Here is a 25,773-nt window from a genome sequence, read left to right on the forward strand (position 1 = left end):
GTGGGAGTAATAGGGCCACCAAGGTCATTTTACATCAACACACAAAATGACAGAATCACAAAAGGTTATACAATTTTCCGAGAAACTTCCGGGAGTCATGCCCCGATTTGATAAATTTTCAATATATTTAGCAATAGTTGACAAACCTCCAATAGTAGCTAACGACTCTGATAGCGTCAGAGCGTCTGTCGCAATGGTGTAGCAGCAACAACTGTACACGGTTCATGTGGTGTAACAATTCTATTGAGGTCCTCAAGAAGCAACAAAAAATAAAAAAGAAAACATATCCCTGTAGAGTAGAGCCCGTTTGACATGAACTGAAGGAACTCCTTTGGTAATACTGGTAGTCAGCGTGCCAAAATCTTGCTCCGACGGAACGACCAAACAAAACTGTAACCACCGCACGGTGCGTGTCACCAGCAATAACCTCAGCTGGCTCTCGGACGTATATTGATCAGCAGGGGTGGGGTGGGCTTAGACCTCTTGCTTTGCGTGTTTGATTGTCCAGCCGCCTTTTGGAAGCCGATCAGCCCGAAAGGAGCGACCCCATGCGGCAAGAAAGAATGTGTCATCTCTAACATCTACTTGTTTGGGCAGTCTGATGCACGGTGACCAGATTCGCCACAGTTGAAGCAAGCACCGCTAAAGCTTCTGTTACTGCAAATGGTGGAAGATCATTAGCTTTAGAAACAGATAGATCATCACGTAATGGGCTGTAGCAAGAGCTAGCAAGCTAAACAGGTTACTCCACTGGTCAGAATTAATTATACAGCATTAGGTTCCATACACACTCCAATACTAATGGATACCAAACAGAAGTATATTGTGAGGGTACCAGACAGAATATCATGAGGATGAAAATAGCGTATGATACTGGATGCAGCATATTCTGACAGGAACTGTTTTGTGAGATCAGCTTGTTTCATATTCCCAATTTCTCATCATGCATGGAGATTTTGATGATTGTGCGTCCTGATTATGCATCTACTTCATGAAGGAAATGCCAGGTAGCTCTAAATGAACTACCTAAGAACCAATGCCTGAATAGTGTACATCTAGAATTGCAACTTGCTACATTATCTTGGGATCTTCTGAAGCTTACCTCTCCCTACCACCGAAGGATGATGAGCGGCCACCAAAGGATGGTGAGCCACGGCTACCGTAAGATGATGAGTGGCTACCAAAGGATGAGGAGCGGTTTGATTTTCTCCCACCACCTAACCAGTCATCATCTGTCCAACTATCATTGTCAGATCTGAAGCTTCGGCCACCACGGCGGAATCTATCCTCACCGTCAGAATCCCAACCACCCCGGCCTCTTGCACTGCCACCACCCCTGGACCGCTTGTTCCTAGAACCTCGGTCGTTTGAAAAGCGGCCATAGCTATCAGAAGGAGGTCCATCATCTTGCAACGCAGGCAGCTGAAAGCAGGAAAAAATAAAACAGCCATCACTAACTCACAGACCAAAATCACATCCGAAATAAGAACAGTGTAAATATGACGCACTAAAATCAATGCAATTTAAGCTGGCTTGATTGGAGATAACAAAAGACAGTAAAAAAAAGGTATATCAAAATAGTGAGACTAGACTTCTAATTCCTGTTAATGTCAGCTAGCATTTTTCATAACATAAATTGGTCACGAATAACTTAAAGAACAAGCTATATCAATTACCTTTGAAATTTTGGTTATGGTGTTTCCTGCAGGGAGTTCCATAGCGAGCAAATCCTTTGCAATCTCCTCAGGTAAATCAAAGACTGCTCCTTGGACCTGATATAATCAGCAATGATATCAGCAATGATAGACTAAAAAGTGAAAATTCATTAGGACAAAGAAATAATATAAACTACATTCTGCACTACAATGTCATCTTAATTATTATGCATGCAATTTTCCTAAGCTTGTATCCTATTAACTGTGGCACAATATGCTTCCATTTCGTGATTGAAGTCCAAATCGGGTTGGAACATCATGCCAAGCTTTACACACATAAAGAGCAAAAGCAAATGAAAATGAGAAACACATGGAGTGGTGTAGATATGCAGAAAAGGCAGATTTTATACAAGAAACTATCTCAGTAGTGCTCTGCATGCTACTAGATCAACTGCACATAATGGTGAAGATATGCATGCTGAGGAAGTAGTAAGAGACACCATCTTAAAATGGACAGAAACAGATGCCAAACAATTTAACGTTCCTAGGGCAAAAACTCACATTCTCATCTGCTGTCACGTATATTTTGCCAACTTCATCTGCAGCAGCTGAACAAACATCAGATAGAAAACCAGTAACAGATCTAGGAGAAAAGAAGCCTCTTCCGTATCCTGAATCTCTAGTTAGTTGCAACGTCACCCATCCCTGCATTTCAATAGATGAATAAAGCATGTTTGAGAGCATCGTCCATAAGAAGAAAAACACAAGAAAAGACAAATACACAACAAAAACTGTGGAGCTTTTTCTAGATGATTGCTTGACTATCTGTTACAAATTCATAATATAGAAAAATTAAGTACTAGTGGTTGGTAAGTAGTCATATAACAACAAACAGATAATATTCACAGCTAGAAGCAGAAGCCAGAACAACTGGATCAACTTGATAGTGGAACATATGTAAGGTATGCCTACTTATGTAGCTGACCTCAATGGTAGGTATAGACGTATAGTAGAAAAAACAGTGCATGTTTAATTTTTCTTCTGTCACTTGTTACCTGCTCATGACTGATCAGAGAACGTGAGGAAGGTGGCTGAGAAAATCCACTCAGATGTGCCAGTGCAGAAGCAAGAGCATGAGATCCTAGTTCTTCTGTTAATCTTTCAGCTGCTCCAAGGAAGTACTGAGTTGACTCTGGGTGCACCCCTCGCAATGTGGCAATGACATGCTCAGCAGATGACTCCAGCATTTCTTCCATGGACGGAGGGCTTATAAACTCAAACTTGCAACCAACATCACGCTCAAGTGACTTAACTGTCCTTTTCTGGCTACTTGTAAACATTAAGATTGCAGTTCCTGCTTTCCCAGCCCGTCCAGTGCGTCCAGAACGATGGACAAAAGTTTCTGGATCATTTGGCAATTCGTAATGGATAATCTGCATAAAAACAGAACCTCTCGTTAATTGGCCAGTATGTGCCTAGGGTTCATTTTGAATAGTGCAATAGAATTAAGTGATAAAAGCAGTATCATGTAAATCACAAGATTACCAACAAAAAGACATCAGATAGGGATGCTATTAGAAAAAATTGTGATGTTGCAATATGAAACCCAACACATGCCAAACTAGAATACAGAACAGAACTTATATTTTAGTAGCAAGATGAAAGCCTTAATTGCTAGATTCCTGTCTTCCTGAATGGCCAGGTGAAATGCTAAGTGCTTTGAACTGCTTGAAGATATAATACGTTGTCCAGCACTGTAAATATTAAATGAGTTTGAAACTAGAAATTTTTACTTTTTTTTCTTAGAAGAATGCATGCTAATAATTTGGTAGGAAAGAGCTTCCATACATAGTTAATTTGAAAAATTCTCAATGATTACTGTATCTAGAATCAGGTGAAGTAAAGAGGATTGCGAACCCACCAAATCAACATTTGGTATATCCAGACCACGGGCAGCAACATCAGTTGCTACTAGAACAGTAAATTTCCCTTGACGAAAGCCATTTAGTGTCCTCTCACGCTGATGCTGTGAAATATCACCATGAAGTGCCTCAGAAGCAATACTGTTTGTCAGTGCCAATGAAACCTCATCTGCATCCCGCTTTGTACGAGTGAACACAATGGTTTTCCCACCCTTTGCATAAACCTGACAAGAAAATACATGGATAAGCATTAACACTGATTAAACAACACAAGTTATTCCATGCAATAGATATGTGAAAGTGACCAAGGCTCAGCAAAACTGAATCCTTAAATGTTTAATATGCATGGCAGATACATGGATGAAATTGTGTTCTCAGACAGAAAAAATTATACACCAACATGATAGTATTGGCTGACAGATTTCATGACCTACTGAATTCCAGGGCCTGGAGACAGGTAAACCACCACAAAATCCAAATGGTGAAATTAAAAACCAACACAATATTCATGAATCACGATAAGAACAGCACCATGACAACCAATTAACCATTTACTAAAAGTACCATGGTACCATAGAGTTTTCTCTAATCAGCTTTCAAACTCCTAATTTGCAACATCAGAAACTCTAGGAAAACAAACAGCAAAAATCCTTTTTTAAAATACTAAAGCCAGTACTGTTTCAGAAGCACAAATCATTTGCAATTTCAACCCAACTGAGGAAGGAGTGACCACCAACTCATTACTGCTAGATAGAACTAGCAAAGTAGCAATATCAAGATTTTTTTATACACAAAAACAGCTTATACCAAGCTAAAATGAATGCAGTAACCAAAGAATTCAAGGAAAGTAGAAATGGTATTCATGGGAAAGTAATAGGACCATGCAAGAGTAAAAAATATACTTATATGTTTAAAACAAGCATGCGCTAGCTGTCTGTACCATTTACTTTATCCCAAGGGTTAACAAAGTCAAACAGAAAGGTGAGAAGAGGGGAGGGAAAAGCATCTAAAATTTCCATGAGGTGCATTAACATACCGTAATTAGATCGCTAAGAATGGTGCGTTTTGATGTCACTGTGAGTGGGATAGCATAGAGTTTGATTCCTTCAGCGAGCTTTTCATCTTGATCACCAACCTAATTGAACAAATGACACAATAACTTATTAGGGCATAAAGATACAAGAAAAGTAAGCCATAAACATAGAAATGGGCCAACAATTATTTCACAAAGGAATCACAGGGACCTTCAATCGCAAGTTCAACTAACTGCTCAAGAAAAGTCTTAGCATCTATTAGACTCCTAGGCCCCAGGGTGCTGTATCTAGATTCCAAAACCAGCATGAGCCATGAATAAATTGTTGTTGTGACATGAGTGTCCTATCTGCTAGTCAGCGTTGCACAAACAAATGCATATAACATTCGTCCTTTATTCCTTCAGAGAGTTTAATGAGACAGGGATCAGCTAATTTATTGCCATTTGCATCGATGCATCATGAATAAGATTAAAGCCGATTTTCCAGCTGGCATATGGCATAAGAGAACCAATTGCATGGATTGCATGATCAAGTGTTATGGCTAGAATATGTATCAAATAGCATGCACCATGACCATAACATTGACATGTATGACCAAGTTAACATGATAACTGCAACCACATGTAAGAAAGCTCTTATAGTAGATGGCATAAGCTTAGCTTTGTTCAACTTTGTAGCAAAAGAACAGGAGAAATAAGGACAGAAAAGGCATGAGAAGGCCATACCAAGTCAATTGTCAAAGGGTTGTTCAAGTAACGCCTGGACAATTTCTTCACCCAACTAGGCATGGTCGCAGAGAACAGCATGCTTTGCCTCTCTGCAGGCAGCTGTTGTAATATCGTTTCCACATCTTCCTCAAACCCCACTGCAAGCATTTGGTCAGCCTCATCAAGGACTAAATACTGAACTTCTCCCAACTGGAGGCTTCCACCATTTATCAAATCAATTATGCGACCCGGTGTTCCAACAACAACATCAACACCGCGTGAGAGTGCGTTCTGCTGGACATTATACGAAACACCACCATAAACGCACACTGTACTGAGCTTGGGTGCTGAATCCTTTATTTCCTTCTCAACTTGTTTGGCTAACTCCCTGGTAGGTGCCAGAACCAAAACCCGAGGAATACGACCTCGCCTATCAAAATTGAAAAGAAATAGTCAATGAGCTGTGTGCATGTCAAGTATCAGCACAACATGAAGATGCATAGAAAGATGAATATGTACCTCGTACTACGACCATCATCATCCTCCATTAAACGCTTGATCATGGGTATACCAAAGGCCAGTGTCTTTCCAGTTCCAGTCTTTGCCCGAGCAATCAGGTCACGACCCTCAAGAGCAGGGATCAACACAGCCCTCTAGAGGAGACAGCAAATGAGCAGAATGGAATACAATTAAGAAAATAGACACCATTCTGAAGCCAAATACGAGCTATCGGGCTCAGTAAAAACATGTGACATTGCATGCAATTAAAAGTAAAAAAAACTAATTTATCTGGTTATTCTCACAAGCATTAGTAAATTTGAACAGAAATATCTATATACTACTCCATTCCCACTTTCATCACAAAAGTAGCCCTCTAGAGTAGCACACTAATTTGATGCTGAGGAGTGTATGGATATTTGTTACTAGGATACACCATTCCCACTTTCATCACAAAAGTAGCCACTGCCAGTCTGCCACTATAGTGGAAACAAGAGGCTACAATTGCTGGACTACACGCAAGGTTGTGCATAACGAATTTTAAAAACTGCAACAGAAATCCCCAAATTGAACACCCACTCCGTCCCCTCCCGACAGCCAATCCTGCAGCAGCAGCAGCAGCACTTCGCCGCGGAGTTAAATAAAACAAGCGAACCAAATAAAGTAACAGAGAGAAACTCACCTGGATGGGGAAGAGGCGCGTAATCCCGCGCTTCTCGAGCGTGGCGACGAGCTCGTCGGGCAGGCCGAGCCTGGCAATGGCGAGCTCCCCCTCGTCCCCCTGGAACCCCTCCATCCCCTCGTCCGCGTCGCTCCCGTACGCCCCCTCCTCGTCATCCTCGTCGTCGCTCCCGAGCTGGAGCCGCTTGAAGGCGTGCTCGCTGAGCACGGAGTTGGGCGAGGCCACGGCCCCCGCCGCCGCCCACCCGCGCCGCCGCAGCGCCCAGCAGCGGAAGGCAGCGGCGCGGGGGCGGGCGGCGCCGGAGGTTGAGGTACTAGGGTTGGAGAGCGCGAGCGCGGGGAGCGTGAGGAGGGACGCCATGGGAGGGGAGGGGATAAGAAATGGAACGGATGGCGTTGAGCGGGGCTCCGTTTGGGAGGGGGGAGGCTTTATAGGGCGGTGGTGGATAGGGGGTTTGCGAGGGGTTTTGGGCTTAGGGGTGGGCATTCGGTCTATTCGGATATTTCGGTTCGGTCTATTCGGATTTTGCGAATTTTGGGTTTTAAAAAATGAGAATCGAAATTTTAAAGACAAAATTAGGAACCGAACCCGAATAGACCGAATATTTCGGTTCGGTCTATTCGGTCCACCGAATTAACCGAATAATAAACACACTCTCATCTTCCATCAAAATATATGCAATGAATAGTTAAATAGAAGTACGAGTAATAGCGATAAGTAACTATGAAAAAATAGCATAATGAAATAGACATACAAATATTAAGATGAGATAACAACTATTAGCTAATAAGTTCAAAAATCACATAAGATATCATGGCATACCAAGAGTTTGAATGAATTTCGGGTTATTCGGTCTATTCGGGTTTTGGAGGCTAGGAACCGAACCCTAACTCGTACCCCGAATTAAACCATAAATGTGAACCGAACCCGAACCCGAGAACCTGAATAAACCGACATTTAAGTCTATTCGGTTCGATTCGGTTCGGTTTGGTTTTTTCGGGTTTTAAATGCCCACCCCTATTTGGGCTCGCCGGTTGGATTGGGGACGACGAGGAGCAGCCTCGTTCACAGGATGACAGCGTCGCGCAGGGAGCAATACGCTGGCCTGAGGTTTGCTCTGTCTTGTGCTCGTTTGAAATATCTCTGTGTGTGTGTGTGGGATCTGGATGGGGACAGCCTGCCAATGGGCCAAGTTATTTTCGAGCCGACGTCTTCTATGTCTGTTTTATAATTTGGCCTGCCCTAGTCTGGGCCAAGGTAACTCAGCGGGCCAATTTGTCAAAGGATAGGCTGACAACTCCGAATTGGACATATCAGTGGGCTAGATTGCTCGGCCTGTGAGGTTGGTATCTGCATGATGTAAGCTATGCTGTAAAGCAACCAAGCACACCATGAGTGATCAGAGCGAACCGGAACTGCTGCTGTCGACGAGCTGGCATGCAACGAACACTGGCTCATCTCCGTCCGGATAGATGCGAAAAGTTTTAGGTGTAAAGTACTGTATCACTTTTATTTATATTTGATAATTATTGTCCCGCCATGAGTTTACTAGGCTCAAAAAATTCGTCTCGCAAATTATAGTCAAACTATGTAATTAGTTATTTTGTTTAACTACATTTAATACTTTATGCATGCGTTCAAAAATTTTATGTCATGGAGAATCTTGTAAAGTTTTGAAATTTTGAGTGCATCTAAACAAGACGCTGTTGCAGGTTCTCTTCTCTAGACCGAAACCAAAACAAGATAGACCGTGACTGTGAAGCGATGTAAGGCTACCTGCACCGGCATACGGCAAACGTTCCTGCAGGATGGGGATTCAGGAAAATTTGCCGCAGCGGCGTACTGCAACCCGCACGCTACCCTCCCAGACGGCCGCTCGCCCGCCAAATCAAGCGTGGGTAGCGGCCTTCCGCTACCTGCTCACGTGGCGGAGAGAGAGAGAGAGGGGTAGGAGAGCTTCGCGCGTCCACTCGCAACCGCCACGCGCCCACGCGTCCACCGCGCCGCCGCCGCCATGCGACCCTGCCGCGCCACGCACCGCTGCTCCGCCCTACCACTCTGCACGTCGCCGCTGCCGCACACGCCCAGCCGTGGTCCCATCGCGGCCGCCGCGCGCACCCCGCCGCGGCCTCACCGGGGCTGCCGCCGCACGCGCCCCGCCGTGGCAGCGCCGTGGCCCGCCGAGGCCCCTGCCGCTCTATTCCACCGCTGCCGCGGGGAGGCCAGCGCGAGCGGGCGAGCGGAGGGAGGGCCAGGGAGGAGTGGATGGACCTCGGAGAGAAAAGGGAGAGGGCAGAAAGAGAGAGAGAGGAGGGGTGCCGGTGGAAGGAGGAGCGAGGAGGAGGAAGGGCTCCTGTGCGCCGCCGGCCAGCAGGTTCTTTGCTCCATGCACGTCGGCGAGGCGCCCCAAGCCACCATCGCAGCCCGCCGTGCGCGCACCCGCTGCCTCCGCAGGCCCGCCGCAGCGCGCTGCGCTCGCCGTCGCGCGCAGGCCCGCCCCGCTCGCCCGCCCGCGGTGGCGTGGCTCACCCGCCCACGGTGGCGCGGAGCTCGCCCGCCCGGTGCGGTGCGCAGATCCGAGGAGGGAGCTCCGTCGCTCGCCGGCGTGGGCTGCAGGGGAGAGGTGCGTGAAAGGATCGACACTAGGCCTAGAGGGGGGGTGAATAGGCATGTTTAAAAATTTTCTGAAAAACTTAGCAGAGAGACGTCAGACCCGGATGATCCGGCCCTAGGTCGGATGATCCGGTCCTTCTCAGGTCCGGATGATCCGGCTTAGGGTCGGATGATCCGACAGGAGGATAGAATCTAGCACGAGATTTGAAATTTACTTACCTTTTGACGATTTCCTTTGAATACAACATTGACAAATAATGTAACCAAGGCTGTGAATCACTTTAGAACAAGAGGAAACCAACTAACAAGTAGATCAAGTGAATATTAGCTCAAAAACAATAAATGCAACAAAAGAAAAGAGACACAAGATTTATCCCGAAGTTCACTCCACAAAGAAGCTACGTCTCCGTTGAGGTGCTCACAAAGAGCAGGGTTGCCCTATAACTCTTTTCCTCACTCAATCAACCACTTAGGAGGATTGAGGTTCTCACTAGCAAATGTCCACAAAGGACGGGTAATACAAACTTTCGAAGGCTCAACCACAAAGAAATGGAAGCTCACCGGCACCTCTAACCATCTAGGAGCCAAGCTCCAAGAGTAACAAACGTGAATCGACGAATCAAGGTTGCTTCAAATGCTTCTTGAGATGATCAAGTGCTAGCTCACGGAGTGCTCTCAAATCACACCTCAAATCTCACTTCCTCTCAATCCCTAGATGTTTTCTTGCAAGAATCAAGTTCTAGGATGGAGAGAAGTGGAAGATTTAAAGCTTTGGAGGCGAGGTTGGTCGGGGAGAGAAAGAGAAGTAAATGAAGGGGGTGAAGGGGTATATATACTCCCACCCCCGGAAGTGACCGTTGTGTGTTTTCTGGTGATACCCGGATCATCCGGGGTAATCTCGGATCATCCGGGGGCGTGACAGAATAGGCAAAAACACACTCAAAATTCCCAGATCCGGATCATCCGGTGTAGGGCCGGATCATCAGGCCTGGCCTCTTCCAGGCGCCCACAGATCACCAGGTCCGGATCATCCGGCCCAAGGCCGGATCATCCGGACTTACGCAGAACTACCTAGCACTGTTTGGCTGGATCATCCGGACCAAGACCGGATCATCCGGCACAGTGCAGACACTTTGTGCTGTGGAGTGTTTTGTGAGTGTTTTCTCTCAAAAATGTCATCTCAAAAGAAACATTTTTACAACAAAAAATTCATTCGAATGCGTCCCCCTTGATAGTACGGTGAACCTATACTCAATTCAAACCGAAAATTAAAATTAAATCTCCGATAGAATCCACCATACTTAATATGAAATTGAGGACCTTCCTTTCATCTTCATTTTGTTTTTCTCATTTTATTCCTGCACACACTTTCTTCAAAGCATCATATCCCCAAATTGCGATTATCAAAAATCACCAAAATCAATTAGGGGTCTAGATGCACTTTCAATCTCACCCTTTTTGGTGATTGATGACAATACCAATTTGGGCTAAAAAAGGAGGAATAAAATTCAAGAATTCTAAACAAGAGATAGGAGAGCTCCCCCCTAAATATGTGCATAAATATATCAAAGTGGCCTCAAATGCCAATGCACATATTTAAGTGAGCTCCCCTACATTATTGCATATATGTGCTTTTGTGTGATGAAAAAAAACCATGATGCATATGACAAAATCAACACAACAATAAAGTGAGAAATAACATTACACCATCCATAAGCATCACACCAGAGATAAATAAAAGGTTCGACATCACACTAGCAAATTAAGTCTTACAAACCGAAATTGTTCACGTGGTACACACCACACATAACACCATCTCAAAGTTCTTACATGTCCATTACATAAATAAGATAGATAGATGAAATGATGAAAAGCAAAAGCGAATGAGAGGCCTCTAAGCGCTAAATTCACTCCCCCTTTGGCATCAAGCATAAAAAAGGAAGCTACTCATCGTCGTCGTCATCGCCATCGCCATCGCCATCTCCATCACCATCAGACTCGGTCTCCTTATCATCATCACCTTCTTCCTCTTCCTCATCATGAGCTTGACCCGGCATTTCTTAACCGCCATAGTCAAGCTCAACGCCCTCAAAGGGGTTCTCCTGAGGCACAAAATCATCCCAAGAATTATAGACCCTTGGAGGAGTGGGAAAGTCCCTAGGCTCACAAACTGGAGAGTGAGATAGATCAACTTTGGTCATGATTGCCTTTTGCCTCCTCTCAAACTTCAGGAGTTCCTCATCCATATACCTTCTGTGCTCACAGATCTCCTGGAAGTTTTGTCGACACATATTGAAGCAAACAAAAATTTCTTGAGCAATGAAATCCAACTTTATTGAAGCAAACAAAAATTTCTTGAGCAATGAAATCCAACTTTCCTTTCTTGCCCTTGGGAGCCCGTCGCCCACGTGAGGTAGATGGTCCAGGTGAGGCAGGTGCTACTCGAGAAGATGAAGGACCTCCTCTAGAAGATGGAGGAGCCGCTCCAGAAGATGATGCACCAGCAGTAAATGTAGATGGATTAGCACCAGGGAAAGGTCCAGAAGGCTGAATCCCAGTGCTGTGATTGTCAATGTGGAGAGTCTGCTCAATCTCGCCCTTGCTGGTATGATATGACATATGGGAGGTGTTGGGCACAATGTTGAGATGAGTTACAGTCTTGATCATGTGAAATATGTAGGGAGCATAATGACAAGCACTAGAAGAATCTGATGAGCAAGTGATGATTTCATTCCAAATGAACTCCATAACAGCAAACTTGCGCTTACTAGGAGCCATCTGTACTAACAAGTTTCTAGCCCTATGTGAGATATTATCTGAGTCACCCCCTCTTGGAGTGAGAGTGAAATGAAACAAGGTGTTGAGCAATCTGTAAAATGGAGTGAGGCCCTTGACTTGCCCAAGCACTATCTCACCATAAACTCGATCATACATGAAATGCATCTTAGAAGGGTCAAGCTCATTATCTTCATACAAATCTACCTTGGACTCATCACGATTCACAATATAGCTGCTACTATAGCCAACTTGATCTCCAGTGTGACCAAACAAGTGGCTAAACTGAGCCATGGTGTATGAGAACCGCTTTCCTCCAATACGAAACTGGAAAATCCTTCCACATTCACTAATATGAAGTGTGGCATAGAATTGGGCCACAACTTCCTCATTCCAATCACAAGAGAAATTTATGATTCCAAGCAAATCCATCTCTTGACACCGGTCACGAGCAGCATCAACTATTTTCTTAAGTGGTGAAGCTAACCCCTTCAGATAATTCCAGTCAATCCATTTTATTTCTGTGGTGACATGCTTCATGGTTCTAATGACTGACTCATACCAGTTGGCTTGATGAGGAAACCAAAAGCGAGAATCACCACGAAAACTACGCTCAACCTCAGCTGGATCCTCACTATATCTCAAGTGCTCAACAGAGTTGCCACACTTCTTGTAGTTGACCATAGGAGGATCAAGACGGTGATGAGTTGGGCGTTAAACAGTAGCCATGACATTCTCAAGATGTGAAATATCAATATCATCATTAGGATCAACCCTAGGATTACTAGGATCAGCTACGGCAGAGCTAGATTGCCTCCTAGTACATCTGCCTTGTCCTGGAGAGTATGCTGCACCACGGCCTCTCACATTTCTTTTGACCGCACTTTTTTTGGTGCTTTGCTTGGGCCTAGCATAGGTTTCTTCTTCAAAGCTCCCCCTATAAGATTCATCACTGTCTGAGTCGCTGGGAGGACCCTTTTTCCTGCTCACTTTGGTTTCAACCATCTAGGACACAAGATAAGTAACCAAGATTTAGGATATGATGGATAGTAATTGAAAGATTCAATGAAGAAGTAGTTCCTTATTGGGCCTAGCCGGATCATCCGGACCTGGTCTGGATCATCCGGGCATAGGCCGGATCCTCCGGCTCTGCTCGGGATGAACCCCAAATTCAAGAATCCGAGGATTTGACCAGCAAAAATTTATGGAACTCTAGGCATGACCTCTAGATAGATAAAAGAGATGATTCACCGGAGGAAATCTCCTAGGGGCGAGAGGATTTTGAATCAAATACCTTTGAGTTTTCTGCGTGAATCGAAGGAGTTCCGGAGGAGTCCGGATCTTCCGAGGCATGGGGAATCAAAGGAGCAAGAGAGCTCGACAAATCCTTGGTCCAAACTTGAGATCGCCGCGCGAGCTTTTGAGGAGCAAAGGGACGGTGGCAGTTGAAAAAGAAGTAGGGTTTTGGGCACCCCCGCCGCGGGCCTATTTATTCCCAGACTGCCAGAGCCGGATGATCTGGGGTAAGGCCGGATCATCCGGACTTGACCAGAGAGGTCAGGGCGCTGGGGGACGGATGATCCAGACAAGGGCCGGATCATCCGGAGATGACCAGAGAGTTTGGAGCGCAGTAGGCCGGATGATCCAATGTTGGTCCGCATCATCCGGATTATACCAGAAAGTTTTGCCCAATTAGATAGATTTGATGTGAGAATTTTTGATCCGATGATATAGAGAATAATGTATGGACATATAAGATCTTTGACTCAAAGAGATCAGGCACAACCAACAATACATAACAATGATCTTTTGAGGCAATGGATGATCCAACGATCACAACATCAAAATTTTTGAAAGTAACTCACACAAATAGTATTTTTCTCTAGTCTAGGCATCAATACAAGGTGTATGCAACATATCAAGCCAAGTTACGAGAATCTAAGATATTTAGGTCACTCCTAAGAAAACAAAAATCTTTGCTCATCGAGGGGCTTTGTGAAGATATCGGCTAGTTGCATATCGGTGCTCACATGACTCAAGGCGATATCTCCTTTGGTTTCGTGGTCTCTTAGGAAGTGATGTCTTATGTCAATGTGCTTGATTCTTGAGTGTTGGACGGAGTTGTTGGCTAGTTTGATGGCACTCTCATTGTCACACAAGAGAGGTGTCTTTTTATACTCACAACCAAAGTCACTCAAGATTTGCCCCATCCAAAGTAGTTGAGCACAACAAGTACCGGCTGCAACATACTCGGCCTCGGCGGTGGATAGCGCAACGGAATTTTGTTTCTTAGAGCTCCAAGACACCAAGGACCGACCAAGAAATTGGCAAGTTCCCGTTGTACTCTTTCGATCAACTTTGCAACCGGCATAATCCGAATCGGAATAGCCAAATAAATCATAAGTGGAGCCCTTGGGATATCACAAACCAAGGTTTGGAGTTAAAACTAAATATCTCAAAATTCTTTTAACAGCTACCAAATGGCATTCCTTAGAATTAGCTTTAAATCTTGCACACATGCACACACTGAGCATAATATTCGGCCTAGATGCGCAAAGATAAAGCAAAGAACCGATCATGGAGCGATATATCTTTTGATCCACGGATTTTCCATCTTCATTTAGATCAAGATGTCCATTCACGGCCATGGGAGTCTTGATAGGTTTAGCATCGGCCATGTCAAACTTCTTGAGCATATCATGTGTATATTTAGTTTGACATATGAAAGTTTCTTCCTTCATTTGCTTGATTTGAAAACCAAGGAAGAACTTCAATTCACCCATCATGGACATCTCGAATCTCTTGGTCATGATCCTACTAAACTCTTCACAAAACTTTTCATTAGTAGAACCAAAGATAATGTCATCAACATAAATTTGACAAACAAAGAGATCTTTATCTACTTTTTGAGTAAAGAGAGTAGAATCGGTTTTACCCACTACAACTTCGTTCTTGAGAAGAAATTCACTAAGGCATTCATGACATGCTCTAGGAGCTTGCTTAAACGCATAGAGCGTCTTATGGAGCTTGAACACGTAGTTGGGATGCTTGGGGTCTTCAAAGCCCAGGGGTTGCTCTATATAGACTAGCTCGGAGAGTGGTCCATTCAAAAAAGCACTCTTGACATCCATTTGATATAACTTGAAATCATGATGAGCGGCATAGGCTAGCAATATCCTAATTAATTCAAGCCTAGCTACCGGAGCATAGGTTTCACCAAAATCCAATCCTTCAATTTGAGTGAAACCTTGAGCAACCAATCTAGCCTTGTTTCTTGTCACAATGCCATTTTTATCTTGCTTGTTCTGGAAGACCCACTTGGTTCCAATGACATTTTGCTTGGGTTTTGGCACTAATTCCCAAACTTCATTTCTTGTGAAGTTGTTCAACTCTTCTTGCATAGCCATTACCCAATCCGGATCACGAAGTGCTTCATCTACCTTAAGAGGTTCCAAAGAGGAAACAAACGAGTAATGTTCACAAAAATTTGCTAAATGAGAATGAGTAGTTACCCCTCTTCGGATGCTCCCAAGAATATTGTCAACGGGATGATCCTGTTGAACACTTTGATTCACTTTTGGATGAGACACTTGGCGTTGTGGTTGAATAGGTTCACCATCATCATCTCTTTCAACTTGAGGTGCTTCTTCTTGAGCTTCCTCACCTTGTGCTTCCCCTTGATCCATGCCATGATCGTGATCGTCACCATAATCATGACTTTGATCTTGAGGAACTTGAGAGCTTGATGGCTCAACTCTAGTGGATGATGATTGTAACGTCCCGCCTCCCCGAGGCCGGGACCGCTTACATCTGACAGCTTTCTAGGACATAGACTGCCCTCACAGACCAACACATGCCTTTTCTGCACACTTTGTCCTCACTCATGCGCACCCGGGAATAACTTCCCGGTCGGTCACCCATCCCCAAATTGTTCCGGGCTAAGCAAGCTTAACCTCGGAGTTCTTTGGATACCGACTTCCGGAAAAGAAGTTGCAACTTGTTGGTATGAGTATCATATTAATCCTTTTAAGCCCTAGGCCGGGGTGTCACATACTCACCCCCTTAAGAGACCGACGTCCCCGTCGGTCAATCCCAAGCCAGGAACGTCCTCTCTTGGCCATGTCCCGTACGTCCAGTGCCAACGACCCATGTGCCATGCCCGTGCGTCCAGTGCCAACGGTCCCTGTGCCACGTCCGTGCGTCCAGTACTAACGGCGCATCTGTGACAGAACCGCCCAAATTAAACCGGCTTAAGTGCGCTAACTATCATCTTAATGGTTAATCTAGTTACTGTGCACTTAAAACGGTGTAATACGGACGTCTGTCGGTTTAAGGATCGAAAAACACTGGAAGTCTCGCACGAAGACGAGCACAGATGATTACAAGCAGACAAAAGTTCTCAAAGTTAATTTACAAGCAAAACTTACAAACAAGTTTACATAAAATATCAGAGTTCAAAATGCAGCAGAAACTAAATAGAAGTTGAGTTTAGAAAAACAACGATTACTACGATGACGTGAGGACGTCACATCGAGCCCACCGATGTGAATCCTGGTTAGCTCCAGCCAGCAGCAGCTACCTGAAAACAGGGTGACAACAAACCCTGAGTATACTAATACTCAGCAAGGCTTACCCGACTATGGGTATACTTAGCCCACTATCTAGACATACAAAGCTTTTTGGCTCTGGAGTTTGTTTTGCTGAAAGACTACTACTAATGAATCCTTACTTTCAATATTTTAGCTCAATTTAAGTTTATCAAGTACCAACTAGATTTGCCTGACATCTAGAGCAAGCATGGTTGATCACATCAATCTTTACAGAGTATCATCATCATATCATCATCATTCCATTCTCATTCCAATTCTTTACTACGATGTGACAAAGAGATCAAGACTCTCATAACCGCGAGTCACGGCGAATCGATCCGATTTAACCTTGCAAGGTGGACCTAACCAACACGGCACGTATATGCCCCGTCGGGCTATACACGCCAACCCTTCACATATGCACACCGAATAGTCGAACTGCCCTGCGACCCGGGACTGCTAGCCCCACCGATACCAACGAAGGGTCAGCCATGAGTTTCTATACTAGCTCCACTGGTGAAGACAGTATCAAGTCCGCCTACCGGTGCGCATATGGTACTGAGCTTACCGGTTTCGACTACCTCCTACTTCCGGCATGTGGTTAGTACTGTTCAATCCTCGATCAATACTGCCAACAATGGTACGGTCCTCAATCGACACAAGCGGAGGCTTACTTTCCATCCATTCCATATCCATAACCAATTCATCTCCGCCCAGTCTCCAGTTTTCCTTTCTTTTCTCAATGATTCCTTCTTCAGTAACTTTTCCATAAGTAACAAGACCTATATCTTGCGAGTGACAAGAATCACTCGACTTCTACCGGGTCCCTAATTAGCAAAGCATTTCTAACGGTGCCTGTATACTAGTAGAGACTCATAGGTACTTAGGGAGAAATATGCATACTAGGGTTTCATTCAACTCCTAGAAAACTTAATGCACAACACTTAAATAATAACATTGAATACTGAAAATAGAGGTTATGCTCCGGGGCTTGCCTGGGATTAACACTGAATTAGTTAGTGTTGGTTAGATGATATTCGCTTGGCGGACATTTTCCTTTGGGTAATGCACATCGGGTCCATCCATCCATCTTCTGGGTGCGTCCACCGTTACACCACCTTCTGGCTTGGCTGCTGCTTCGGCTTGCGGTTCTACACGTATGAAAGGATGCCATGCTAGAGTCAGAACCACAGCAATGCATGGATGCTCATGATGCGACGCATTTCGATATAAAGCAATTGAAAGAACCGATAGAGCTGATATGCATCGACTGAGTAACCACCACAAAGAAAGTAACAACTAACGATTTGAGTGCTTAGGTGCGGTTCTGAAGTTCAACTCGTTTTAGCCTGAAGTGTTTCCTTCAAAACAACAGCTACTAAACTACTTAGGACGACTAATCGCCCATCTAGAGCACAAGGAAAACATAAAACTACGGACTTAGAATTTACTAACCACAAGAATCGGGGATAAAAACCGAAACTAAGAATTAAATAAAGATCAACACTTAACACGCCACAAGGATCTAGTAGCATAACTTTTCTATCATGAAAAGCTACTGATGAGGAGTGCATAAATAAATTATCAACATTTATTGATATAGAAAAGTATTTACTTTAACTCTAGGAAAGAAAATCAAACAACAACATATCCACAAACATGCACATAGACCATGCACCTAAAAATTTTTCAGTGGACTACACATACAAAAGAGTAATCTATTGAATAAATTTCATAATTTTTAGAGCAACAGAACAACCTGGATTAATTAAACTAGCTTAAACACAACCCTAATATTTAGCAAGGGAAAAAGTGACATTTCCCATGTACAAGTATTTTTCTTCTGAAAATCTAGATTTTAGAAACATAACAAAATTTATTTGGCATTTTTCGCATTTTTCTGTGAATTATTATGCAATTATGAAATTTCAGCTCAAATAAAACAAATAAAAAGAAAACATTAGGGGGGCTGACAGCCGGGCCCCACTTGTAAGTGGGCGCCGGCCTGGCTCCCAAGCGCCTTCCCCTCCCCTGCTCTGCCCCGCGAGGCGGCCGGCGTGCGGCCAGGCCGACCGCGGCGGCGCTGACTCGCCGGCGGTGGCCGGCCAGCGGCGCGGCCGGGCCAAGCTGCGGCCAGGGCGGCCGGGGGGGGGGGGGTGCGGGGCACGCGCAGGGACAGGGGCGCAGGGGCATCGACGGCGGCGCACGTGGGCTGGAGCGGCGGCGCGGCGGCGGCGGTGCGGCCGGCGCAGCGCTGGGCCACGAAGTGGCGGGGCGCGCGCGCGACCACGGGCCCCAGGCGGCTGTGGGGCGCGCGCAGGGCGGCCCGCAGCGGGAGCAGCGGCGGCGCACGGGCGGCCGCAGCGGTGCACGGGCGGCCGCGGCGGCGCAGCATGTTCCCGGTGGCGGTGGCGGCGGATTCGCTCGGGAAATGGTCGGGGAGGAAGAGGGGGTTGCGGTGGAGCTCACCGAGGCTCGATTTTGGGCGGAGGGTGGCTAGGTGAGGGAGCTCGACGGAGAGGGTGAAGCTCGGCGGCGATGGCGATGACGGCCGGCGGTCTGCGGCCCGATTTCGGCCGGGGAGCGACACGAACGGGCTCAGAGAGGGGCGGGAAGGTGGAGGGCGAGGTAAATCGGCTTGGACTGCGAGCAATCGAAGCGGGGCGGCGAGGGGTGGTCGGCGTGGCGAACGGCGACGAGCTCCGCTCGTGCTCGGGCTCAGCTTGACGAGGATGCGAGGAAGGAAAAAAGGAATGAGGACGAGAAGCCTCCAGAACTCGCGAACGGATAAGGCACGCGCGGAGGGCGAGGTTCACCGGCGGTCGCGATGCGTGGAAGTCGCCGGCGCTGTGACGGTCGCCGGTATGGCGTCGGGGTGCGCACAGTGGAGAACAGGGAACAACAGTGCTCATTTGACTGATTTTGACCCGTGTTTGACTGCCCAAAACTCAAATTTTCGTATAGCAACTTAAAATTTGGCCAAAATAAAAGTTGTAGAAAAAAAAGAAGGTCTACAACTTTCATTTTGGGCGAAAATTGATTTGAGGCTCGGATCAAGAAGAAAAACGTAGACGAACATGGCTAACAATGTTTAATGCGCGGACTCGGTTAACGCTAATGATGGTGATTAACCCTAATTAGTGATTAAACACGATATTAACGCCAAAACTAACACCGGGGTGTTACAGCATCCCAGATGCCCTCGCACTGACCCGCCTCGCGCCCGTCCACATGCCGGTGGCATCTGCACCCCCACGCGACCGTGCTCATGCCCGCGCACTTACGCCCGTACGTGCCCGTGAAACCGCAAGAGTCGGCTCTGATACCATTCTGTAACGTCCGGCCTCCCTGAGGCCGGGACCGCTTACATCTGACAGCTTTCTAGGACATAGACTGCCCTCACAGACCAACACATGTCTTTTCTGCACACTTTGTCCTCACTCGTGCGCACCCGGGAATAACTTCCCGGTCGGTCACCCATCCCCAAATTGTTCTGGGCCAAGCACTCTTAACCTTGTAGTTCTTTGGAGACCGACTTCCGGAAAAGAAGTTGCAACTTATTGGTATGAGTATCCTATTAATCATATTAAGCCCTAGGCCGGGGTGTCACAATGATGGGTCTCGTCATTTCTTGCTTCAACCGTAGCATGACTCCTTTCTTCTCGTGGCCTTACTTCACCTAAGCCCATCCTCATGATTGCTAGATTTGGAGGTTCTTCATCATCTACAAAGTTCATATCAACTTGCTCTACTTGAGAGCTGTTGGATTCATCAAACTTCACATCTACCATGGTCTTAACAACACCGGTGGTTTTGTTGAAAACACGATAGGCATGTTCATTAGTATCATAACCAAGTAGAAAACCTTCATCAACCTTTGGTGCAAACTTTGAGCTTTTGGCTTTCTTGTTAAGTATGTAACATTTGCAACCAAAAACTCTAAAGTAGTAGACCTTAGGCTTGTTACCGTTGATTATTTTATAGGATGTCTTGCCCAAATACTTGTGGATATAGAGACGATTGATGGCATGACACGCCATGTTGATTGCTTCGGCCCAAAAGATATCCGGAGTCTTGTACTCATCAAGCATGGTTCTTGCAGTTTCAATCAATGTCCTATTCTTTCTTTCCACAATGCCATTTTATTGAGGTGTATATGGAGCGAAGAATTCATGCTTGATTCCTTCTTCATCAAGATATTCTTCAACATTGGTGTTTCAGAATTCCGAGCCATTGTCACTTCTAACATTCTTGATCTTCAACTCAAATTCATTTTGAGCTCTTCTAATGAATTTCTTGACAATTCTTTGTACTTCACTTTGGTCATGCATAAAGAATACCCAAGTGAAACGAGAAAAATCATCAACAATAATAAGAAGATATTTGTTACCGCCAATGCTAATTTAGGTTATGGCCCGAATAGATCAATGTGTAGAAGATTCAATGGTCTTGATGATGTCAAGATATTCTTGGGAGGATGTGGAGCACCAACTTGTTTCCCGGTTTGACATGCACTACACAACCTATTTTTCTCAAACACAACATTGGTTAGTCCTAAGATGTGCTCGCCTTTTTGAAGTTTGGCCAAGTTCCTCATGCCAACATGGGCTAGGCGGCGATGCCAAAGCCAACCCAAGTCGGATTTTACCACTAAACAAGTCTTGGGCTCAATTTTCTCCTTAGAGAAATCAACAAGATAAACTTTGCCCTTTAAAAGACCCGTAAAAGCAACAGAGGAATCCTCCCTTCTAGTGACGGTCACACCCTCGTTAGTAAAGAGATAATTGTAGCCCATCAAACAGAGTTGTGAGACGGACAAAAAATTATATCCCAACTTTTCAACCCAATAAACATCATTAATTGAATTATTATGAGCAAGAGAAATTTTACCCAAACCAATTACTTCTTTGCTATTGTCTCCAAAGACAATAATTTCTTTGGGTATATCATCTGTTTCCAATGAAGTGAACAAGTCCTTCTCCCCGGTCATATGATTCGAACAACCACTATCAATCAACCATGCGCTTCCACCGGAGGAGTATGCCTACAAAACAAAGTAAGGCTCAAGGTTTATGTACCCAAACTTATTTGGGTCCTTGAAGGTTAGTATAAGCCATCTTGGGCACCCACACACTCCTCAACTTCCTTGTGTGAGCACCAATGTACTTGACCACCATCTTCCCATTTTGAATCACCACGGTGTAGTCAATGGAGTAGTTGCGTGATATGTGAGGTGACACATTCTTGTTACTTGTGTTGACCTTCGTTGTGTTCTCAACTTTGTTCTTGCCTTGGTCAATACTCACCTTTGTGCCACGGTGAGCCATGTTCATCAAGTCACCAAGATTTGCTCCTTTCTTCCAAAGTGGGATAGACTTGCCATTCATAATCTTAGAACTATTTGCAATGTTTCCTCTTGTGTAGCCAAGTCCATCATGAATGCTTGGAAATCTTTGACTCGAGTTATAAGCCGGGTGTGACACAAAATCACTCTTTGGCCTAAGGTTTCCTTTTCCAACTAGCATGTTCAACTTGTAGATTTGAGCATCTTTGGCCTTGATTGCTTCTTCTAGCTTTGCAAGATTAGTAACACAAGTATTTATATCATGATTATGACATTTGGAGCACCCTTTGCTAGTGGAGGCATTAGAGTCAAGAGGAGCTTTGGAATTAGATTTGGTTCTCTCCCAAAGAGTGCTATAGTTCACTTCAAGATTTTTGTATATATCTTCAAGGCGTGAATGCCTCTCTTAAAGTTCACGATGATCATTCTTTAGGCTAGCAAGTGAATCATTTGCCAAGACATGATCCTTTGACATCCTCACATTTGAGTTATTGGTAAGAGACAAGTCCGTTGCCAATTTCTCAATTTTATCTTTTTCCTTGGCCAAAGATTCTTCTGGAGCAAGGTTTCTCTCCTTCTCAAGGATGAGCAATTCTTCTTGTTCTCTAAGATTTTTTTTCTTTTTCTCTAATTTCTCCATAAGTTTTTTAATTTGTTTGTAACCTAGTTTGCCAAACTTTTTTATCATGTTTTCTTTGAGTTGGGCCTCCTCTTCCTCTAAATCATTTTCTACTTCACTAGATGTGGAGGTAGAAGAAGATGGAGGGTTGGCATAGTTTGATACCTTAGTCCCTTTGGCCATAAGGCACATAGGGCCTTCATCTTCATCATCGGAGAGGTTGTTGATGAGCATTTGGTATTGATGATGTAGAGAGCAAGGCAAGAGATGTTGTGCCCTCAATGTCGGAGTCGTCACTAGACTCCCATACTTCACCAACATGAGCCTTGCCATGCTTCTTCTTGTACTCTTTGATCTTCTCTTTGTACCTTTTCTCCTTATGATAACTCTTGTCCTTGCTCTTGCCCTTGTGCTTCTTGTCTTCATTTTCATTATTGTGATTTTGAGGACAATCTGCTATGAAGTGATCTTTTTCACCACATTTGTAGCATGTTCTTTGTTTGGTTCATCTCTTGAAATTTCTTTTCTTCATAAATTTCTTGAAGTTTTTCACCATCATGGCCGTTTCTTCATCGGTGCTATCTCCATCACTTGACTCAACTTTCTTCTTTTGCTTTGACGGCTTCTCACTTGTTTCAACCATCTTGCTAGGTTCGGCCTTGAGAGCAATAGTCTTGACTTCATCTTGACCAATTGACTTGGCAACATCTAGATCATTCATCTCATGGAATTGCAACTCATTCAATAAGTTGATTGGCTTCATATTTCTATATGATTCTTTGCCTCTAATGAAGATTGCCAACATTGGGTTTTTGGGTGCATATGCTCTAAGCATCTTCTTAGTGACCTTGAAATCATTCCAATCTTTGCTACCAAGAGTTTTAATCTCGGTAACTAAAAGAGTGAGTCTATCATGCATTTGTTGAAGGGTTTCATCATTTTTCATGACAAATGCTTCCAACTCTTTTTGGAGAAGATCCATCTTTCCTTCTTTGACTTCATCATTGCCTTCATGTGACATTTGAAGAGTTTCCCAAATCTCTTTTGCACTTATCATTCCTCTTACTTTGTTGTACTCCATTGTGCAAATAGAACTTTTAATGACTCTCACGGCTTGGGCATTGCGAAACAAATCATGCTCATGTTCCGGAGTAACCACTTCGCCTTCTCCGAGTTGAGGCACACCAACACATACAATGGTCCAAAGATGTGGGTTAAGTCCATATAAATGCACTTGCATGTCATCGCTCCAACGTGCATAGTCGGTTCCATCAAAGTGAGGAGGTTTGCCCATTGGAACGGTAGAGAACGAAAGGTTGGAGGATTGGAAATTTGAACGCTTGGTTACCCGCTTTTGCTCAGTCATGTCACCTTCAACATCGCTAACTTTGAAGTCACTATCATTGACTTCGTATGCGGAGGGAGTACCACCACCACTTGCGGAAATCTCACCGGCCATAGTGTTTTCCCTTAGCGGTTAATTCTTAATCAAGAGATTAGTCTCCGATACCAATTGAAAGGATCGACACTAGGCCGGGGGGGGGGGTGAATAGGCCTGTTTAAAAATTTCTTGAAAAACTTGGCAGAGAAACGTCAGGCCCGGATGATCCGGCCCTAGGCTGGATGATCCGGTCCTTCTCATGTCCGGATGATCCGGCTTAGGGTCGGATGATCCGACAGGAGGATAGAATCTAGCACGAGATTTGAAATTTACTAAGCTTTTGACGATTCCCTTTGAATACAATATTGACAAATAAAGTAACCAAGCCTGTGAATCACTTTAGAACAAGAGGAAACCAACTAACAAGTAGATCAAGTGAATATTAGCTCAAGAACAATAAATGCAACAAAAGGAAAGAGACACAAGATTTATCCAGAAGTTCACTCCACAAAGGAGCTACGTCTCCGTTGAGGTGCTCACAAAGAGCAGGGTTGCCCTATAACCCTTTCCCTCACTCAATCAACCACTTAGGAGGATTGATGTTCTCACTAGCAAATGTCCACAAAGGACGGGTAATACAAACTTCCGGAGGCTCAACCACAAATGAATGGAAGCTCACCGGCACCTCTAACCGTCTAGGAGCCAAGCTCCAAGAGTAACAAACGCGAATCGATGAATCAAGGTTGCTTCAAATACTTCTTGAGATGAACAAGTGCTAACTCATGGAGTGCTCTCAAATCACATCTCAAATCTCACTTCCTCTCAATCTCTAGGTGTTTCCTTGCAAGAATCAAACTATAGGATGGAGAGAGAAGTAAATGAAGGGGGTGAAGGGGTATATATACTCCCAACCCCGGAAGTGACCGTTGTGTGTTTTCTGGTGGTACCCGGATCATCCGGGATAATCTCGGATCATCCGAGGTAGTGACAGAATAGGCAAAAACACACTCAAAATTCACAGGTCCGGATCATCCGGCCTGGCCTCTTCCAGGCGCTCACAGATCACCAGGTCCGGATCATCCGGCCCAAGGCCGGATCATCCGGACTTACGCAGAACCACCTGGCAGTGTTTGGCCGGATCATCCAGACCAAGGCCGGATCATCCGGCACAGTGCAGACACTTTGTGCTGTGGAGTGTTTTGTGAGTGTTTTCTCTAAAAAATGTCATCTCAGAATAAACATTTTAACAACCAAAAATTCATTCGAATGCGTCCCCCTTGATAGTACGGTGATCCTATACTCAAATTCAAACCGAAAATTAAAATTAAATCTTCGATAGAATCCACCATATTTAATATGAAATTGAGGACCTTCCCTTCATCTTCTTTTTGTTTTTCTTATTTTATTCCTGCACACTCTTTCTTCAAAGCATCATATCCCCAAATTATGATTATAAAAAATTACCAAAATTAATTAGGGGCATAGATACACTTTCAGTGCGGTGCGGCCCGCGGCTCACCGGTGGGGGATGCAGAGGAGGGGTGCCGGCGGTGCGGCCCGCGGCTCACCGGTGGGGGATGCAGAGGAGGGGTGCCGGCGGAGGGAGGGGACATGGCAGCGGATGGAGGGAGGCCAGGAGAGATAATGTGGGAAGGGGGAGGGTGCGGTGGGTTAAAAAAAAGTCTGATGTGTGGAGCCCACGTCTGGTAGTTGGTATTGAGGATGATATATAGAGAATGACGGGTGCAGAAAAACTAGATGTAGAGTAGAAAATTTTAATGATCAGGCGGAAATATTTTTTTAGAGGATGGAAATAGAATACCATGAGTGCAGATAGTCTAAAAAGACGCTGTCACCGAGTCATTCTGGGCTAACAAAGTACTGCATTGCTTTTTGTTGGGAGTTGTGAAATACTTGGGAGCGTGTTTGGTGCAGCTCTCAACAGCTCCAGACC

General features: G+C 44.8%; 1 protein-coding gene across 1 annotated transcript; it reads right to left on the reverse strand.

Annotated features, from left to right (window-relative positions):
- Nucleotides 1-27: 27 nt before the first annotated feature.
- On the reverse strand, nt 28-6,858 carry LOC120689595 (DEAD-box ATP-dependent RNA helicase 3B, chloroplastic-like). Its single transcript, XM_039971905.1, has 10 exons — nt 6,499-6,858; nt 5,838-5,971; nt 5,337-5,748; nt 4,614-4,712; nt 3,577-3,801; nt 2,711-3,088; nt 2,217-2,360; nt 1,677-1,772; nt 1,103-1,422; nt 28-657 (listed from the first exon to the last, which is right to left on the reverse strand). The coding sequence occupies exons 1-10, from the start codon at nt 6,856-6,858 to the stop codon at nt 582-584; spliced, it is 2,244 nt and encodes a 747-aa protein (XP_039827839.1). The 3' UTR covers nt 28-581.
- Between the last annotated feature and the right edge of the window lie 18,915 nt (nt 6,859-25,773).

The sequence above is a fragment of the Panicum virgatum genome, chromosome 9N (genome assembly GCF_016808335.1).
Source record: "Panicum virgatum strain AP13 chromosome 9N, P.virgatum_v5, whole genome shotgun sequence".
NCBI lineage: Eukaryota > Viridiplantae > Streptophyta > Magnoliopsida > Poales > Poaceae > Panicum > Panicum virgatum.

Excerpts from the sequence above, each read along its gene's own strand:
- LOC120689595 (XM_039971905.1), bottom strand. The coding sequence starts at position 6,858 with ATGGCGTCCCTCCTCACGCTCCCCGCGCTCGCGCTCTCCAACCCTAGT. Across the intron at positions 4,713-5,336 it reads ACCCTTTGACAATTGACTTG|GTTGGTGATCAAGATGAAAA; the intron begins GTATGGCCTTCT and ends TTGTTCAATTAG. Across the intron at positions 3,089-3,576 it reads ATATACCAAATGTTGATTTG|ATTATCCATTACGAATTGCC; the intron begins GTGGGTTCGCAA and ends GTTTTTATGCAG.